The sequence below is a fragment of the Chiloscyllium plagiosum genome, unplaced genomic scaffold (assembly GCF_037043375.1).
Source record: "Chiloscyllium plagiosum isolate Xiang-an unplaced genomic scaffold, Cpla_swu_hap1 HiC_scaffold_3, whole genome shotgun sequence".
Classification (NCBI taxonomy): domain Eukaryota; kingdom Metazoa; phylum Chordata; class Chondrichthyes; order Orectolobiformes; family Hemiscylliidae; genus Chiloscyllium; species Chiloscyllium plagiosum.
In genome coordinates, this window is record NW_028270141.1 from 11,099,303 (window position 1) to 11,121,134 (window position 21,832).

At 41.6% G+C, this 21,832-nt stretch overlaps 1 protein-coding gene across 8 annotated transcripts in view; it reads left to right on the forward strand.

Moving 5' to 3' along the window:
* The window catches only part of klhl29 (kelch-like family member 29), a 399,100-nt gene that overhangs the window by 219,550 nt on the left and 157,718 nt on the right, over nucleotides 1-21,832 (forward strand). For 7 of the 8 annotated variants that reach the window (XM_043676918.2, XM_087977403.1, XM_087977393.1 and 4 more), the window contains one exon: nucleotides 19,778-19,925. In XM_043676918.2, coding sequence (XP_043532853.1) covers nucleotides 19,778-19,925 — 148 coding nt within the window. Of the gene's footprint in view, nucleotides 1-14,900; nucleotides 15,024-19,777; nucleotides 19,926-21,832 lie in introns of those variants that run through there. The other variant, XM_043676967.2, reaches the window with a different exon arrangement.

Below are 21,832 nucleotides of genomic sequence, written 5' to 3' on the forward strand. Positions count from 1 at the left end.
TATTACTTGTGTTCTGAAACATCATGATAAGTTGTCATAGAAAGATGGCTTGTCTCTAAATCAAAAGCCAGCAGTTAAGAAGCTTGATTGGACAGCTGAATTGGTGATGTATTCAGGTAAGACCCGACATTAGTTCTGATGTACTAGAGATAATGTGGGGAATTACATTACAATTGAAAATGTTTTCAGATCAAGAGAAACATTTTAGAGATTACACACTGAAAAATACATATGCAAGTTTCCAGTCCTGATGATCCAAAAGACATGAAATTAGTTCTGTTTTAATTACAGTTGCTATGCCAATCTTTTTTCAAATGGGTGTTTGAATACAGTTGGACTTGTCATAGAACATAGGGCAGTACAGGCCCTTCGACCCTCGATGTTGTGCCGACCTGTGAAACCAATTTGAAGCCCATCTAACCTACAGTATTCCATTATCATCCATATATTTATCCAGTGACCATTTAAATGCCCTTAAAGTTGACGATATTTGAGGGGTGGAAATGGAAAATGCCGTTCTTTTATCTGAGAATCCAAGAAAATAAAAGGTTGGTTAAAAGTAACTGACCTGCATAAACGTTAGCGCGTGTAGCAGTAATAAATGTGGGGTTTACTTGTAAAATAATTCTTTAGTTTGTCCTTTGTGTTTTAAATGGATAATCATTCCCCATGGGATAATGTACTTTGGATTAAAGATATGACTGAGGGACGGTAAGCCTGCCCTTGCAGGTATGAAAGAGGAAGAAATCAATTATGATCAATTGGACTGATGTAAGTCAACAGCTGTCAGTTACTTTACCAAAGAGAATGCTTCCCCAAAGAGACTATAGCAGATCCTAGAAAAGGGATGTCTTATTTTATAATGCAGTTCAGGAAAGTGGAAATTGATTTCTTTTCTCTCCCATTTGTTTTAAAACATTACTCCACCATCTGCTGTCTGAAATTTGCAGTCTAGCAAGTAATATTTATACTACACAATTGCCAGGCTTTGACCATCTCCAACACAAGAAAATCTAACCATTTCCCCTTGACATTCAATGCCATTACCAGCACTAAATCCCCATAATCATCTTGAGGGCCATCATTGACCAGGATCTCAACTGCATCAGCCAAGTAAATATTGTGGCAACAAAAGTAGGTCAGAAAGTTTGCAGTAAGTAAGTCAGTCCCTTCCGCTACCCCCAACCCCACCACTATCATTGCTGATGAAGGGCTTATGCCCAAAACTGACCTGCTGTGCCTTTCCATGGCCACAGTTTTCGACTCTGATATCCAGCATCTACAGTCCTCGCTTTCCCCTGACTCCCCAAAGCTTGTCCACTATCTGCAAGATACAATACAGGAGTGTGATGAAATGCACACAACTTGCTGGGTATCGGCGTCTCCAAAAAGCTCAAAGCTTGATACCATCATGTTTGGTTGGTTGGGACTTTAAATATTAATTTGCTTGCAGCAGTGTGTGCCATCTACAGGATTCACTGCAGCAACTCAGCAAGACTACTTCAACAATGCCTTCCGAACCTAAGACTTCTACCACCGAGAAGAATGTGGGTAATAGATATGTAGTAGCACCACCACCTGGAAGTCCCATTCCAATTCTCACGTTATCCTGACATGAAACTCTATCACCGTTTCTTCACTGTCCTGGAGTCCAAATCCTGGAACTCCCTGGATTGAGGCTGTGTTCACACCAGATGGACTGTAGTGGTTCAAGAAAGCACCACCTCCTTCTCTGGGCCAGTTAGGGATGTGCAACAGATCATCTCACTGCACAAACGAATAAAACAAAAAAAAGCTTTCTTTTTTTCTGCCAAAACGTACTACTCCACATTCATCTCTGTTGAATTTCACTTGCTCATTCTGTAAGTTTATTGACATCCTTTTATTATTTGTTGCAATCCTCCTCAGTATTTTGTATCATCCACAAATTTAGTAATGGTGATTTCAATTTCATTAATAACATTTCTGAACAGCCCTGGATTCCTTGTTTTGGTACCCTGAATCCTTTACTCTCAATTTATGCTTTTGGTCATGAAACCAAATAATGTTAGTTTGCCACTTGTCCCCGAACTCTACATTATCTGACTTTTATTCATTAGTTCGTTATGAGATGCTTCATTGAGTGGCTTTTGAAAATCCATATATAATACATCTGCCATCTTACCATTCTCTTAACACTGTCTTCTGTTCTGCCTGAAGAATGATCATTGGCTTGTTGCCTGCTTGGGTTTTAACTAAGCTGCTTTCTTGGCAGTTTTAGTGGGTGATGATTCCCTTCCAGACTCAGGGGCTAAGGTTCTGTCCTGACTTCAGCCAGAAAGGAGAAAGTGAGGGCTGCAGATGCTGGAGGTCAGAGCTGGAAAATGTGTTGCTGGAAAAGCACAGCAGGTCAGGCAGCATCCAAGGAGCAGGAGACTCGACGTTTTGGGCATAAGCCTTTCCTGAAGAAGGGCTTATGCCCGAAATGTCGATTCTCCTGTTCCTTAGATGCTGCATGACCTGCTGCGCTTTTCCAGCAACACATTTTTCAGCTAGAAAGGGAGTCAAACCCACACTGTTGACATTAGCCTGAATCACCTGCCAGCTATTTAGCTAACTGATTCACCACTGCCTCTGTTTTCACCCGAAAAGCATTTCAACAAAGTTTATCAAGTAAGATTTTCTCTTTTGAAATCTGATGACCATATATACTCGTGTACAAGTCAAATTTTTTAGACTACATTTTAAAGTTAAATTTATGGGTTGACTGTTACATGGATACTACTTTTAAGTAGCTGAAATTCATGACTGTCAAAATTCATACTGTATCATTAGAAGCCCAATTGATCTCTAAATGAATATAAAGAAAAAGGCACAATGGCTTATAGTAATTACCGGATAAAGAAAATAGAAACAAAAATGAGTTTGTAATTATTCCGTCCGCCTTTTCTTGTTATTCTCTCCTTTTTAAAAAAAAACTTAATTTGGAGCAGCAATGACATCATCGGTGCAGCTGAGGGCTAGACCGGAGTCCCAGACCGGAGTGGGACGGCAGGCAGACCGGAGTCCCAGACCGGAGTGGGACGGCAGGCAGACCGGAGTCCCAGACCGGAGTGGGACGGCAGGCAGACCGGAGTGGGACGGCAGGCAGACCGGAGTCCCAGACCGGAGTGGGACGGCAGGCAGACCGGAGTCCCAGACCGGAGTGGGATGGTTGTATGAAAAGTGAATACTAATTATACTAATTGTAGTGCTCGCTCAATAATGAACTTAAGAAATCCAAAGCCTAACGTCGGTGTGAATTATGTGAAGAACTAGGGTCGTTTTTTCCATGAGATATATGGAAAGTTCTAGATTTTTTGGCCAACTTTTACGAGATTGACTTTTACTCGAGTATGTACGGTATTTCCATTGACTGCATTCTAGGGATGCCTGGCAGGGATGCATTCTAGGGAGTCTCTGGAGTAGCATAGAAGGCCCGGTAGTAACTGCTTGGTTTCTGCATTATCCTCAACATGTGCAGACTCCAAAAAATTGCTGTCAGTATAGTAATGACGGGAAATACTGATAGTTCTTGCCACTGCTACCACCCCAAAATCCATGCCATCATTTTCTCCGACTGTCAGAAATTTGTATATGGGCATTGGGTGTACGTTATTGGCTACTCCATCCCCTTGCTTTGTAAATGATAAAACTAACAAGCCATGTGCAGGGATCCTCTCCCTTTCAGCCTCCCGAGATATTTAGTAATCTTCACAATACACTGCAGGCTGTGTTATGCTGCCATTTTCATCAGTGCCACTGATAAAACAGTTTATGATTTACAAGATTGGGGTAAACGTCACAACTTAGCCACATTTCTTGCTGTCCAGTCATACTTTGGGAAGAACTTTAAATATCCATGCACCTATCTTTGCAACTTTTTTTTTGTCAGTTTACCTCTATCTATCTATTTGCAACTATCTTTGGCGCTTGCTAAATCTTTCCCAATATCTCAGTGCACAAATCCATCTTCCTCTCTCTCCCTGTCTTCCTCGACCATTCTCTTTATTAGTCCTTCCAAATACTAAATATATCAAGATCCAAAATTTCTTAAATTATTGCAAACACTGAATAGTGAAAATAATATTTCCAGTCATGTTTGCTTCCAGAATTGGAATGTATTCTGTGTGTGAGGGGTTTAAGGTCAAATCGAAGACAGCAATCCTGCCAGAGGACAGTGTTCAGAACAGATGATTGTAGTGATAGGACCTTGAGCTGAATGCAATAATTTCCTCTGCCTGTCAGAAAATCAATTATTTACTGTAGGGATACGGTATTGCAATCCCTGTAGAAGCGTATAACTTTTGAAAAGAAATTCAAACTTCCAGTTCATAACTGAAAGGATAACACATCATGATTTCATGTTTAAGATGTTTACTCCAACAGCAGACTGAAAGCATGATTGAGCAAACACTGTATTCGTCAGCCATTTCTACTTCAAACCACAAAGCAGGTTACCCTTATTTATTTGCTCCATATTTGTTTGCTCGAACAAAGAAAAACCACAAGTATTTCATGGGTATTCTTGGCATTGTCCTTAACTTTCAGTTAACTTTTAATTCAGTTTCCCAAAAATCAAGGGTATGCAGGGTTAGAGAGAGCCAGTTGTATGTATGCATAAGTCATGGAAGGTGGGAGGACGGATGGATATAGCTCTTTAACAAAATAAAACCTACGGTATTCCAGGTTTCATTAATAGAACCACAGAGGACAAGAGCAGAGAGGCTACACTTAATATATGTAAGACACTGTTTAGATCTCAACTGGAGTATTCTGTATGGTTCTGGGAATTGTGTTATCAGAAGGATGTAAATGCAATAGAGACAGTGCAGAAGAGATTTGCATAAATTATTCTAGGGATGTGAAACCTTAGTTACCAGGATAGAATCGAGAAACAGGTTGGTGAAAGTGAGGAATGCAGATGCTGGAGATCAGAGTCAAGATTAGTGTGGTGCTGCAGAAGCACAGCAGGTCAGGCAGCATCCGAGGAGCAGGAAAATTGACGTTTCGGGCAGGAGCTCTTCATCAGGAATCAGCCCTTCCTGATGAAGGGCTACTGCCTGATACGTCGATTCTCCTGCTCCTCAGATGCTGCCTGACCTGCTGTGCTTTCCCAGCACCACACTAATCTTGATCCTGGAAAAACAGGTTGCTCTGTTTTAATGGGAGACGGTGAGGACTGCAGATGCTGGAGATCAGGGCCAAACAGTGTAAGTGCTGGAAAAACACAGCTGGTCAGGCAGCATTCAAGGAGCAGGATAGTCAATGTTTCAGACATAAGCCCTTCATCAGGAATTGATTCCTGATAAAGGATGATGAAGAGCTTATGCCTAAAACGTTGACTGTCCTGCTCCTAGGATGCTGCCTGATCGGTTGTGCTTTTCCCGCACTACACTCTTCGATTCCATTCTGTTACAATGCGTGTCTCATCAACACAGGTTTGCTGTAATGCAATTGATGAAGCACACAGCGCAAACTTTTAAAACATGTTGGCTCTAACGCAGTTACAGTGCCAACACTTTAAGCACAATTTTTCTATCACGCAAGGTTGCACAAGAATGTAACCATTACGTTAAAGAAGAACTGACTGTATTGGGAATTTTCTTGGAACAGAGACAGCTGAGGAGATATTTGATGGAAGTATTCTAAACCATGTAAAGTCTAGGCAGAATAAACTGTTTCCATTCAAAAAAAATTGAGTACCAGAGGACACATTTTAAAGCAGAACAAATAAATGCAAGATAAGAAAAAAATCTTGTCATACACAAGTAGTTAGAGCCTGGAATACACTGCCTAGCTATGTGGTGAAGACAGGTTCAATTGAGACATTCAGGAAGTTATTAAATAGTTATTTCTATTTATGCTGGAGTTTAGCACTAAGAGCCAGTGTAGACATAGTGCATAAATGGTCTCCTTCTACACTCTAACAGCTCCATCATTTTGTGATTGTTTCAGTATCCACCCTGTCAAGTTCCCACTACATCTTGTACGCAAGATTACTACTCAATTTTAAAAGTTATCCCTGTGCTCAAACAATCCATTCACATTTACTTCAACTCAATGTTTGGACTCTCAAGTCGTTGTTGCTAAATTAATCATTATAATTTAGCATCACATGTTGTTTATCTTTATTTCATTGTGTTTTTGATATGGAAGTGTCATTGCTGACTTTATGAAAACTATTTTGACATATGACATATCTGAATGGATCGATTATATTATTCCAATGGTTTGTAAGGATCAATAATATGAGCCAATTATATATGCCAAAAACATTTTATTGTAGAGATTTCAGCAGTTTTTGTTTCAAAATAACTCTTACAATTTTGTTTCATGTGTACAAACTAAAGTCTTGTTTTCTGCAATTTTCCATTGATACCATTGACAGCTGATTAGTGGCAAATCAATTGAATAATTTATTGAGGAAATGGACAAATTTCTAAGGGAGTGAGTCAGACATAGGTTAGTGTCGGAGAGATACAAAATATGGCCCATACAAGTTATGGATGAGAACTGCAATAATGAGGCTCAATGAATGGACTTTATAGTAAAATCTAATTGCTATGTTCAATTTTTGAAAGCTATTATAACAATGCACAAAGTTGAAAGTGATAACTTTGCTGCAATTTCCATTACTTATATCAATTATTATTTTAAACAGGCATGTTTGTCAGTTGTTTCAATTTAGCACAATGGTATTAAATAGAATTTTGATTTGCCTATCTCCTATTTGATAGAAGTTATAAGCGGAAGGTGCATTTATAAGTATGCAGCATAGCAAGGGATTGATATTGCCACGAAATAAAAGATAGGGTCTTTCTGGAGAGACACAGCTCATCAATATGTGACATTTTAGTTAGACAAAAAGATGGCTCGTTCTGTTTTGGAGAGGATGCATTATTTTCCGATGATATAAGGCAGCTGAAACCACACTATTTTAAACTCCTATGGAACACTTAAGACAGCTGCATTACTTTTATTGATTTTCTCATCTGGCAAGATGGTCCTTGAATGAAACCAATGTGGTATGAGTGATATTCCAAGAAAAGCCTGAGGCACTTCACATTAGGAAACGCGCATAATTCAGGCAAGATGTCAAATTATTCCTGCAAATCATGGAACATATGTGATGGTAATGCACATTTTATTTTGAAGAATGTGGAGTGTATCTCATATTCTTGAATTTGGCAGGACATTTTCTTTGCACATGTAAGGAGGAGTAACAAGATTGAATAACGCATAATCTGCATCTTGAATGAGCTATAGATTATGCAATACTGTAAACTAGTTTCTCATGATATATTGCAATATATATTCATCTGATGCTTTGAACATCACACCCACTCCAGGTACTGGCTCCGCCCCCACTCCCAGCTCCACACCCACACCAGATCCCAGCTCCCAGCCCTGCCGGGTTTTCACCATCCCTCCAGACCTCCCACTCACTGAGGACGAACAATCAGTCCTCAGCAAAGGACTCACCTTCATCCCCCTCCGTCCACGCATCAATGAATTTAATACAGGCCGGGACATCGAACACTTCTTCCGTCGCCTCCGCCTCCGAGCTTACTTTCACAATCAGGACTCCCGCCCACCTTCCGAGGACCCCTTCGCCCACATCCAACACACTGTATCCACCTGGACACCCCGCGCTGGCCTATTACCTGCCCTCGACCTCTTCATTTCCAACTGCCGCCGGGACATTAACCGCCTCAACCTGTCGACCCCCCTCCCCCACTCCAACCTCTCACCCTCACAACGCACAGCCCTCCAATCCCTCTACTCTACTCCCAACCTCACCATTAAGCCAGCGGATAAAGGAGGTGCAGTGGTAGTCTGACGCACTGACCTCTACATCGCTGAAGCCAAACACCAACTTGAGGACACCTCTTCCTACTGCCCCCTCGACCATGACCCCACCCCCCATCACCAAACCATCATCTCCCAGACCATACAGAACCTCATCACCTCAGGAGATCTCCCACCCACAGCTTCCAACCTCATAGTCCGGGAACCCCGCACTGCCCGGTTCTACCTCCTTCCCAAGATCCACAAGCCTGACCACCCTGGCCGACCCATTGTCTCAGCATGCTCCTGCCCCACTGAACTCATCTCTACCTACCTCAACACTGTCCTATCCCCCTAGTCCAGGAACTCACCACATACGTTCGAGACACCACCCACGCCCTCCACCTCCTCCAAGACTTCCGTTTCCCCGGCCCCCAACGCCTCAGCTTCACCATGGATATCCAATCCCTCTACACCTCCATCCACCATGACCAGGGCCTCCAAGCCCTCCGTTTTTTCCTCTCCAGACGTCCCCTTCCACCGACACACTCATTCGTTTGGCCGAACTGGTCCTCACCCTTAACAATTTCTCTTTTGAATCCTCCCACTTCTTCCAGACCAAAGGGGTAGCCATGGGTACACGTATGGGCCCCAGTTATGCCTGTCTCTTTGTTGGCTATGTAGAACAGTTGATCTTCCGTAATTACACCGGCACCACTCCCCACCTCTTCCTCCGTTACATTGATGACTGCATTGGCGCCACCTCGTGCTCCCGCGAGGAGGTTGAGCAATTCATCAACTTCACCAACACATTCCACCCTGACCTTAAATTTACCTGGACCATCTCTGACACCTCCCTCCCCTTCCTGGACCTCTCCATCTCCATTAGTGACAACTGACTTGACACTGACATTTTCTACAAACCCACCGACTCCCACAGCTACCTGGATTACACCTCTTCCCACCCTATCTCTTGCAAAAATGCCATCCCGTATTCCCAATTCCTCCGCCTCCGCCGTATCTGCTCCCAGGAGGACCAGTTCCACCATAGAACACACCAGATGGCCTCCTTCTTTAGAGACAGCAATTTCCCTTCCCATGTGGTTAAAGATGCCCTCCAATGCATCTCGTCCACATCCCGCACCTCCGCCCTCAGACCCCACCCCTCAAACCGTAACAAGGACAGAACGCCCCTGGTGCTCACCTTCCACCCTACAAACCTCCGCATAAACCAAATCATCCGCCAACATTTCCGCCACCTCCAAAAAGACCCCACCACCAGGGATATATTTCCCTCCCCACCCCTTTCCGTCTTCCGCAAAGACCGTTCCCTCCGTGACTACCTGGTCAGGTCCACGCCCCCCCTACGACCCACCCTCCCATCCTGGCACTTTCCCCTTCCACAATAGGAACTGTAAAATCTGTGCCCACACCTTCTCCCTCACCTCTATCCAAGGCCCTAAAGGAGCCTTCCACATTCATCAAAGTTTTACCTGCACATCCACTAATATCATTTATTGTATCTGTTGCTCCCGAAGCGGTCTCCTCTACATTGGGGAGACTGTGTGCCTCCTAGCAGAGCGCTTTAGGGAACATCTCCGGGACACCCGCACCAATCAACCAAACCACCCAGTGGCCCAACATTTCAATTCCCCCTCCCACTCTGCCAAGGACATGGAGGTCCTGGGCCTCCTTCACCGCCGCTCCCTCACCACCAGACGCATGGAGGAAGAACGCCTCATCTTCCGCCTCGGAACACTTCAACCCCAGGGCATCAATGTGGACTTCAACAGCTTCCTCATTTCCCCTTCCCTCACCTCATCCTAGTTTCAAACTTCCAGCTCCGCACTGTCCCCTTGACTTGTCCGGACTTGTCCGACCTGCCTAGCTCCTTTTCCACCTATCCACTCCACCCTCTCCTCCCTGACCTACCACCTTCATCTCCTCCCCCACTCACCTATTGTATTCTATGCTACTCTCTCCCCACCCCCACCCTCCTCTAGCTTATCTCTCCACGCTTCAGGCTCTCTGCCTTTATTCCTGATGAAGGGCATTTGCCCGAAACGTCAATTTTGCTGCTCGTCGGATGCTGCCTGAATTGCTGTGCTCTTCCAGCAACACTGATCCAGAATCTGGTTTCCAGCATCTGCAGTCATTGTTTTTACCACCTTGATGCTTTGAACAGCCTAATATTCCCAATATTCCACCAATGGGTTTAATCTGGCTGGGAAAGGGCAACTGAAGAACTAAACTGAAATTCTAGACAGGGCTTTTTTCGTTTTGTGTAATTTTATGAGCAGAATATTGGGATGGTAGTCTTTAACTTCCTTTTTGCGAAGGAGTTATCCAGTGAAAAGGACCACCATCTCAAGGTAGGGTTGGTATCCCAGAGAAGAGCAAACTTTGATACTGCTAGTGACTTTGAAGGTGACTGCAGCCAGGAACTATAACTTAAGGAGCTCTCATTAAAGCAATAATAAATGTGAATTAGAGAATTCTCTCCACTTGTTGAAGTCAGATCTAGCACAAAACAATCATAGAATCATAGAATCCTTGCAATATGGAAGCAAGCCATTCAGCCAATTGAGTCCACACTGACCCTCAGAAGAGAATCCCAACCAAACCCCACCCCCCTTACCCCATCCCTGCATTTTACTGTAAACATAAATGTAACCTTGCATTTCCCAAGGCTGATCCACTCAGCCTGCACATTCCTGGACACTACGGACAATTCAGCATGGCCAATTCACCTAACCTGCCTATTTTTGGACAATGGGAAGAATCCAGAGCACCCGGAGGAAACCCATGCAGAACTTAGGTTCCTGGCGTTGTGAGGCAGCAGTGCCAACCACTGAGCCACCGTGCTGTCAAGACAGTTGTCATTAGAGGTCAATCAACTTAATCACAGATCATCACTACAGGAGGTCATTGGGGAATTGTCCTGGCCCCTGAGATCAGTTGCCTCATCTCTGACCTTCCCTCAACCATAAAGTCAAATGTTTGCTGCTGATTGCACAATGTTGAGCACCATTCTCGATTCTTCAGATACTGAAGCAGTTGGTGCAACAAAGCCAGGATAATGTTCCAGTTCGGCTTATAATTAGCAAATTATATTTGTGCTACACAAGTGCCAGACAATAACCATCTCCAATAATAGACAGACCAACCATGTCCCTTTAACATTCAATGGTGTTACCATTGCTATGGTGACAATTTCTCAGAAACTCAATGAGACCAACCATATAAATACTTTGACTACCAAAGCAGTTCAGAGTATCTCACTTGCTGAGTCCGCAAGGTCTTTCTGCCATTTACAAGGCATGGGTCTGGAGTACGTTGAAAATTCCCCACTTGCTTGGATGTGTGCACCCCCAAGAAAGTTGAAACAAAGCAGCACACTTAATTGGAGCGCCATCCACATATACATTCACTCACCCCACCTCATTGCTGCCACAGTGAGTCAATCAACGGAATGATCTGTAGCAACTCAGCCAAGCCCTTCGACAGAATTTTCCAACTTCCACCACTCTGTAGAAGAAGAGCAGCAAATACACAAGAACAGCCTTTGAGCAAGTGTCCATCCTAGTCACATATTTAGAGCTTTGTCACCCATCCTTCACTATTGCTGGGTCAAAAACCACAAACTCCCTTCCAAGCAGTACCATTGATGGATCTATGCCACATGGACTGCAGGGGTTCAAGAAAACAGCTCATGACTACTTTCTCAATGACAATTTTGGGTTGGCCTTTAAATGCTGGCCAGTCCCACAACCTGAGAATGCAGAAATGGTTCAAAAGTGTATAAAGTCTAATACCAGCAAACATGCTTATTCATTTCTATAGCTCACAATTTCTCTATTAACTAGAGATTGCTGATGTTATTTGGTTCTCTTTTGACAATAAGAGGCTTGAATCTAATCTTTTTCATTTGATCTTGTCGGTGCGTCATTGGAAATTCAAATAACTTTTTAAAAGTTAGTGGTCTCTACAGGGAGGACAACAGTGGCCTATGACACATGGTGACTGTCTATGCACGAACCTTGATGTCTTTATTCTGCTATGTCATCGGTATTTCAGCCACGACACTAAACCAGAGAGTATCTACAGAGGATTGAGAGCTATCGTTGACCACATGGCTCATGTCTCTGACACGCACTTGTGTAGCATACTGAAAACAATAATCATTCAGCCTTCGCATAATGTCATTGGAAAATGCATTGGATGCTTAAACACGGATTGTATTGCTCGGCCATTTGGAGGAAGCCTATGGTGTACACTCAATCATACGTCACAATTCATCACAGCCAGCTGTAATTTGCGCAGTCTCCCCAGCACAGGCCTTGGAACTGAGAAAGTAAAAAAAGAGATTAACCTAATCCCTTTTCTGGCAGGATTGGCTCAAACAACTATGAGAATAATGCCAAATCACCCATCAACAACAGTCCCACTCTTGGCCTTTCTCCTGGGCCACAACCCTCAAAATAAAATTCTGAACCAACTTTATCAAATGGGCTATCTAATTTCCATATAAAGCTCAAACTAATCGCATTTCTTTAGTGCCTGTTTTTTGTGTCCTATTATGTGACCTGACGCTTCTATACAATGCTATGCCAATAGATGATTTGTGGAGCACTAGAGGGGTAGACTGCAGATGGCTTTGAAGGCCTAACTTTGAGCTGCATCCCCTCAGCATCAGTGGAAGCAGCCTGAGTTAGCTTGTAAACACACCCCAAGGTGTTCTCACATCCAGACAGCGATGTTTGAGCTCCAAATGCTTGTGCTATGTCCACTGCCAAACAAACCTGTTGTTGTGTGATTTTTAAGTTGGTTCCAGACACCTCACTGCTCCTTGAAGTGATAGCAAACCTTCTGACAAGCTTGATAATGTATAAAACATTGCATTGTGAATGCTCAATCAGCCTCTTTTTGAACAGGAACCTATCAGTGCCCTTGCCTGAGTTCTTTATGACCGGACTTGCCATTTAGGGAACTGATTCCTACTCTGTCCTTTCTGCTGCCCTGGTTGCAGATTACTCGTGCCCGGTCATTTGTGCATGGAGATATCCCCCTCTGTTATCTCCTACACTTCATCCACTGCCAACATCTGAGTGAGCGGATGTTAGTCTGAAATCCAGCAATGGTATTTCATTATCCTCAGTCTCTTCTTCACCCTCTTGCACTTCATTCTTTATTTCACTTCTCTCCTGTTGTCTGGTGAGGTGGCACTTTTAGGGCATTGGGGAGAAAAAGCACAGGTTAGGGAAAGTGGAGGTGCACATTTACGATATCATCACATTGGGAATCGTTTAGAGATTATGGGACATGAGGAGGTAGAGTAGGTAAGAACATGTACCTCAATCCTTTCAGCTCCACTGTTGACCATGACTCTACTCAACTGCTCAGTCAAGGTGAAGACAAATGGCAACCCATCAGTTTATATAGTGTCCCTACAATCTAGAAAGAGGCCTTTTGGCCCAACAAGTCCACACCGACCCTCTAAAGAGTAACCCATCCCCCTACTATACTATATTTACCTCTGAACAATGCACCTAAGCTACACAATGAGCAATTTAGCATGGCCAGTTCGCCAAACAGCTTTGGACTGTGGGAAGAAACTGGAGCACCCAGAGGAAATCCATGCAGACACAGGAGAATGTCCACACAGACAGTTGCCTGAGGCGGGAATCGTACCTGGGTCCCTGGCGCTGTGAGGCAGCAGTGCTAACAACTGAGCCACCGTGCCACCCTTGGTGCTCCTGCCATCAAGTATAAGTGTATCATTGAATATTGTACAATGTTTTTTGATTTGGATTTAACATTGTATTTCTTGCTCTGTTCTGTTACCTTAATGCACTTTGTACGGCGTGATCTGCCTACACTGCATGCAAAACAAAACTTTACACTGTACCGATGTACATGTGAATAATAAATCAAATCAAATCAAAACTATCATTAGGTATAGTGCAATGTGTTGAGCGATGTGGTGGTTCTAGTTGAATAACCATTAGTGTGTAAGTAAGCCATAAAGATGAAGGTGTAAGGCTTGCAACACTGAGTATGTAAACTTGACCAAGATGGCTGATAGATAGTCAGGCTTTGGAATAATGAGCAGTGTGTGAGTCTAGTGGTGCAGTTGGGGACATGTGTTATTTGAAAGACCATTCACTAATCTTTACCACTGGTGCACTTGCTGAACTTTGTGCAGTTCCCTCGAGCAAGTGTCCTGGCAGTGATCTGGACAGTTGTTTGCTGCCAGTGCTGTCTCAGATATCTCTGAACCTCTGTGGATGAAGGACCTCCCTCCTCCTGTCCTTTTCCTGCACCCAGACATCCAGTAATGCATCAGAGAGCCTCGGGACACTCTCTCTGGTGTGTCGTTACGTTCCTGTTCCCAAGTCGCTTTTGCAATGGATTCCAGCACCCACTCCATTCAAATGGCACCCTTTTACGAGGTGCAGACTTGCCTTATCTAGTCATCGTACACTGAGATTTTTGCATCCTGAGCTGAAGCCTGCAGCTCCTTAACGATGCACTTCACTCTGACTGCACTGTGAAATCATGTAAGGAAACAGATAGCATTAGGCTGGCTTGCTGCCTGTATCAGTAAAACAAGGTCATGGGTTAATTGTGTATTGTAATCCCTGTGCCAGTTTTCAGACTTAATTCACTTATTCCTCGTGTGGCTCATTCAATCTGTCCTGGTGCCTGTTGGCTGTTGCCCGAGACATTAGACCTTTGTTCAGTCCCATTTTATATTGTGATTATACTCTTAATATCACTGTTGAAATCAGAGGGAACTGTTCATAATATTTAGCAGCAGCAGCACGACAGGAAGCTGAAACAGCAACAACCACTGGGTCCGATGGAACGGCAGCTTAAATTCTGCCTGGAATATAAACTTAGGAGCTGCTGATGCCAAAGGAGAGGAGGCAATCATTGCAGTCATTATGCTGAGCAGCTCATTGTTCCTACTGCGCTCAGTGTCATCTGTTCAGTTAATTCTCATTGGTAGCAATATTCTGGAAGTAGCTAGGCATTTGTTGCTGTTAATCAGACCCTGCAGAAGTTACTGCGCCAAATAAAACTGCTTGTTTAAGGAGGATTCTAGCACAACTGCAGTTTATAAAATGTTGAGTCATGCAAATATGCATCTGTTTTGGAGGACTTAAAAATGGTTTCCTTTCGCTCCGCCATAAAGGGGAAATTCTGTGCAGGTAGGTGATAAGGTGTACCGTGAAAGCAGCATAACACAAAATGTAAATGATGTGATCTTAAATAAAATCAGGACCAGAATTCAGAATAGCAGAGTTAATTATTTTGCAATATAAAATGTTTTTTTTAGATACCTCTGTATTGATGCAAGGAGAGAGGAGTGACATTACAATGTCTAAGTAATAATTTACCCATTAGAACCAGTCGTCATGGCTGCCTTTCTGTTGCTAAAAGTGCTGCATGCCTACCACTGACACCATTGTAGTGCTAAACAAGGCTTCTCTCCCCTTCCCATATCCAGCAACTTGCAGTATGTCTGTGGGGCCTGTGGTCTAACCATATGATTATTGATCTTCCAAGCATCAATTAGTCTCAGTGTCCATACTTGGCTTTCACATTTGGCACAGAGTAAATATGGATAACTTGAACCTCCTAACATGGGTTTATTTGCTTATATTTTAACACTGATGCTGACTGCATGCTTTCTTATTTTCAGATGCGCTTCTACATGAGTTGTTAGGAGCGTGCTTGCAGCAAAGTAGAATTTGTCTGATACTTTGCACAATTATGTGCTTTTCCTTTAAGTTTAATATTATTTTTAACATGATGAGTCTAGCCCTTCAAACTTTTCTTAGCTTAATGATCTTTGCTTCTGCCCTCTGGGTGCCTTTCCCTGCTCCACCCACAATCACACCCTCCTGTCCCTGACCCAATCAGATGTCGTTCCCTAAGAAGTGTGACTGCATCCTGGAACAAGGAATCCAGGTTTTGTTGATACTCATTCATGGGATGAGGGTGTCGCTGACTGGGCCAACATTCATTGCCCATCCCTAGACAGCAATTAAGAGTCAACCACATTGTTGTGAATCTGAAGTCACATGTAGGCCAGACCAGGTAAAGATGGCAGTTTCCTTCTCTAAAGGACATTAGTGAACCAGATGGAATTTTCCGATAATCGTCAAAGGATTCATTAGACTCTTACTACCAGACTTCTACTGAATTCAAAAAAAATCTGCAGTGGTGGGATTTGAACCTGGGTCACCAGAACATTGCCTGGGTTTCTAGATTAACAGCCCAGTGTTACTGCCACGAGGCCATCACCTCCCCATTAAATGATTTCTATTTAACGTTTTTGCTCTCCCTAATGCTTCAGTGTGCTGCAGACATTTCTGCTCTGTAATAAGGCATATGCTACTGAAAACTTTGTGTATTGATTGAATAACTACCAAATCACCAGTGACTTGGTATGTGTTAAATAATTCACAAACAGGTCTTCAATAAGTTTCTCAAAACTCTTCAGTTTTAGAAGAAGATGAAAATGGGGTACTTCCTGTTATGTAATCTTTGTTGATTTTTTTCATTATTTACATATTAGGGTGATGAGATATGCTTTTCAATTCATATGTATTGCTCATTACATGTTTCCATCTTGCCTCATTTTGAGATCATGCGTGTGGATAAGCCTGTCTCCAGCTTGTGTGGTCTGCGGTTGCAAGTCACTAAAATTTATGGTGTAATGTAGTGGATCTACTGTAGATCCACCCTTGACATTGTGCTTTGCCACATCGTTGCTCGGTGTCCTCTTGGGTTTCTCAAGTGTTTTATTTTTTAAAATTCTTTCGTATGATATGGGCATTGTTGTCAAGATCAATATTTGTTACCCTTGAAAAGAGAGGCTAAGTCATTTCTGAGTTCAAGAGTCCACCACCTTGCTGGAGTCATGAATAGGCCATTAGATAAGGTTGGCACATTTCCTTCCCTAAAGGATAGTCATGAACAAGGTGAATGTTTACTGATCAATGATAGCTTTTAATTCCATCTTTTATTATTGATTGCATTTAAATTCTACTAGCTGCTATAGCCGGATTTGAACCCATGTCGTTTGGGTCCCTGAGTGAATAGTCTAGTGATATTTCTCCTTCATGACTGTCTCAGATTGCTCTGTGAATGTAACAATATGCATTTTTTTTTAAAAATCTGCCTATTCAGAGATGTTATGGAACACCTCTGGAGCAGGTGGGACTTGAACATGGGTCTTTTGGTACAGGGGCAGGGACACTAACACTGTGTCACAAGAGAACCCCTCGTGTGATAGTGTATTATGTTTTATTCTATCTGTTTTTTAATCAGCCTGTTCAGAGATGTTATGACACACCTCTGAAGCATGTGGAACTTGAACCCAAGTCTCCTGGTCCAGGGGTTGGGGCATTACTACTGAGCCACAAAACCCCTCAGGGGACAGTTTAGGAGATTTGGACTTATGAATTTCACCTGAATGATCCTTCCTGGTCCGTGCCACTGATCCGCATTTATTAATCAGAGAATACAAAGGGTAAGATAAAGGGCACCATATATAATATACTGTATTTGTGGTCAATCTGATCTCTGTTATAGAGAAACTGACTGCAATCCTGAATAGGGCTACAGGTCTGTGTATGTAATTTCACAAAGTCATTACAAACCTTAGAGGCACATTTCCTTGAGGGTTTCAGGCCAGTTAAACTCAGAAATGCACTTTATCCCAGGAATATACAAGTTCCATTGAATGCTGAATAGAGTAATGCATTCTGTGCAACAAAAGCACTGCAAACCTGATACAAATTTCCTTAAGGGTTTCAGGCCAGTTAAAGTCCTCACTTTTTCCCAGGGATATAATAGTTTCACAAGGAAGCAAGCATCAACAGTTCCAGAGAATTATTTCGAATTATGCAGAGGCCACTATTACATTTTCTGATGTAAATTTATATCTATATTATAAATATGTTTCTTAGCCTCCATATGCTTTCTTAAAACTGCTGCATGGTCTAGAATATTTTTAAAATCACATGGCTTTGAAATTACCACTTATCTTTTAGTGTCTGAAAAGCATTGGCAATCGAAGGTGAATACAGCAGTAATCCTACTGATCAGTGCACACTGGTGCAAATACATTTTTAAAAATCTATGATGATTTCTAAGATTCTCAACTTTTAAGGCATAGGAGTCTATTCCTGCTCTTTCTGGGCCAACGGAACTCGCCCCAATTGCCGTGATCTTTATTTCCCTAACCCTAACCTGACACTAATAATCCCTTTTAAACCTGCTGATTGGCTTACTCAACACACTGGTCATATCGATCTCAGAATTACAAACCTGCCTCCTACCTTAATCATACATTTAAGTAGCCTCCAATTATTAACAGCAGAAGGGTTTGCTGCTTGTCTTTTGACAAGTTAAACCTTCCTGAAAATTGCATTAAGTGGGTCTTGGTCATCAGTGAGATAGCTACAATGCTACTGTATGCTGTTTAATTATTGCTTATTCATTTCTCGGTCAAGAAATGCGTGCCTGCCAGTTAAAACTTGTCCTCTATGTGTTTCTTATCAAGGAAGATTTTTTAAAAATTACAAGAAGCAAAGCTGTGATAGTGTTGTATTTAAAATCCACAGAACTCTGTAATAAAGTCTACACAAACCTCTAGATTGCTTCTTGCGTTAGACCTTCATTTGGGTTGCATTCCAGGTCTATTTTAGATGTTGAAAGGTCACTTGCTCACTATATAACATGAACATCCAATGAGAATGAAATTGGGGGATAATTCAGAATGGTGAATAAGTTTGCTACTTTATAAATATATAATATGATATTAGGCCCATTGCCACTTATTGCTGAACTCTTATGTTTTGTTCACCTATCACCAGTATGTTTTGTCATCTCAACCGTTGGCTTGATTTTCAGTCTGTTTCTTTTTCAACTGCTGCCATATTGACTTGAATAATAAAATGCCACATTAAATAATTACAACTTATCTGGCTACAATCTAGTACAAGTAGTTTCTAAAAATGTTCCTAATAAAAATCCCACAGCTGCATTTTTACCTGTTTCAATTTAGTATCTGCAATAAATTATTTAATGCTTCTAAATGACTTGTGGATGCTTGAATGATTTGTCACCAGTGCTGGTTTTATTAATGAATCTACTGTACCTACAGAATATATTCCAGTAAGGTTATTGAATACAAGCATATTTAAATCTGCTGCTCTGCGTTATTTCTTCCTTTGTTTCATAAAACATAGCCACCAAGATTTTATTTTCACTAATATATATTGTATTGTGGAATGTTTATTATTAGTGTTAAAATGTATTCAAAAATGTATGCCACTGTTCATTTATATTTTTTTGGTACAAAGAGGAATTATGGCATAGTAAAAATATTTATCTTCACCTACGATTCCCTGCTGAGTTCAACCAATTTTACTTGCTGACTCCCTCAAAATCCATCTGCTGAGTTTATTACACACTTGGGACTGCACTCTGGTTATTAGTGTAGAAAATGAATTCTGGAAATTTCCAGGTCTTTTTGTATTTCCATTTATAGAACAAAAAGCTTTAAGAACTAGCTTGCAGCCTGGGCTTTAGTTGGCAAAAAAAAAAGAGTTTTAAATAAAATCAAATGTTGGATCTAAGTTGTGTGTCTCAACCTTCCAAAAATCAGATACTATGAACAGGTAACTGAAGCAAACTGTACACTCAATGTCACCTTGCCAAAGAAACTAGTGTAATTCATTTTGACATTCAATTTATTGATGTGAAATAGCATATACAAGTAGTATTAATTAAATGGTATAATAATAGAGTAGAACATACTGCACCGGATATTCTTGAAATATATTGTCAAATATTTCCAGAGTGTCGAAGAAATGAGGATGGTTTTGTATGGTGCACAGTTTTTGTCTACAGTGTCTGAATGTATATGTTTTTGTCTTTTCAAATGTAGCCTTCAAGCATTTCTAAGATTGACAGTCAGACACAAGGACAAATGCTCAGTAAAAGTGTGAGATGGGGACAAACTCCTATCAATCAGTCAACTCCCTGGGACACAGATGAACCTCCATCCAAACAAATGAGAGAAATAGAAAATGCTGGTATGTGAATTCTTTTTTTCTTCTTAAACCCAAGAGAAAGTACAAATTTCTCTTTTTTTTTAATCAAGTAATTGAGTGGGTCTCTCAAGAGTATAAAACAATAAGCAGATCTTGTGTTGATTAAATAGCAAAGCTGCAGGCGGGGACCATTTTTAATCAAACCACAGTGCTGTTTATTGCCATAACATTCTGGGCAAGAAAATGGCTGAGGCTGTTCCATTTAAAGCTATATAAAATACTCAAAGCAATAGGTTTCAATTAAACCAACAGGTAGAGTTGGAATTAAACATTACATTTATAAAAAGGAATATTCTCAAGTTGGACACTAACCCAAATGTAATTTACTTGGGTGCTGATTAGCATTTGTATTCTTTTGTCTCTAATTTATAATTAAAAAGTGTTCTTACTTCCAGGATTCATCTTCTTCCAATTTATGGCAGCCACACAGTAAATAAACAACGTAGGCAGAAGTTTCCAATTGTTTTTTAGTGCAATTTGCCAGAAATCAATCAAGCCATAGTATGTAATTTTAAATTCCAGTTATATTTAGTATAGTGATGTAAGAAGATTTGGGTGAGGTCACTGTGCACATATCATGGAACACATGGACACAGAGGAAGGTCCTGAGACAAGAGAAGAGAGATAATCTGGCTAACATTCTTAGACAAGTGTGACAATACTATGGCTTTAAGAGGTGTAATTTGTCCTTTTTTGTTGAAGAGGTTTTCAGGCTAAGGCGTAGAGCTGTCTATTGAAAACTCGTAAAATAAACGACTTGTAAAGCCTTGGGTTTTTTAAAGTTGGAACAATAGAAGCAGCCTGAATAGATGTGGGAAAGCTCCCAAAGAACCAGGATTTTTAGTTTTGGCTTTCAACAGTTGCTGTTGGGGTCCTAAGGAAGTTGCAGACATTTTCAGCCTCCCTTGATTACAGCTAAAAGCTGGGGCTTCACTTCCTGTTACAAGAATTGTCTATGAGAGAATCTGTTTTTTTTCTGAATTTGCCTTTCCAAGGGTGTGTTTATGGGATGTTATTATTAGAAGTTAATTAGTAGCAGTTAATTATCCATTATTCTGTTAACTTTGCAAATAGAATTAAGTTATGCCAATTTCTTCATTCTTTTATTGTATTTTAATGATAGTTGATGAAAAATGTGTGGTTTGCTTTAAATCTGGTGGTTTGACCAATTGAATTACATCTGGAATGAAACTGAGCAGAAACTACCTCCTTACAAAGGGCAGCACAGTGGCTCAGTGGTTAGCACTGCTGCCTCATAGTACCAGGGTCCCAGGTTTGATTCCAGCCTCTGCATGGGGTTTGCACATTCTCCCTGTGTCTGCGTGGGTTTCCTCTGGGTGCTCCGGTTTCCTCCCACAGTCCAAAGATGTGCATGTCAGGTGAATTGGCTATCTTAAGTGCATTAGTCAGAGGGAAATGGGTCTGGGTGGGTTACTCTTTGGAGGGTTGGTGTGGACTGGCTGGCCTGAAAGGCCTGTTTCCACACTGTAGGGAATCTAGTCTAATCTAATCACCTGTCCAATAAGAAAAAGTTAGGTTCTAAGCTATCTTCTTAATGTATTTTGAGGGCATCTGGTCTGATTCATAACACAAACCAGGTCTGAAACATAGTGCTGAAACAAGTGATGGCTCAACAATTGAAGGTGGAACAGAGAAAATGGATAATAGAAAGGAGGATTGATTAAGTAGGACAGGAAAGGACATTGTGGCATTTAAGTTTAGAAAAAAGCAGAAGTGAATTCTGTTCATTTGTTGGCAGATAAATTGGAGAATGGGTGAGTCAATGGAGGTTGCATAAACCAAAATGGCAAAGAAACAACGTATATTGAGGTATGGTAAAGCTGTGATTGAGTTGCAGTCAGTCAAGGGAAAACTTCATAGACCAGCAA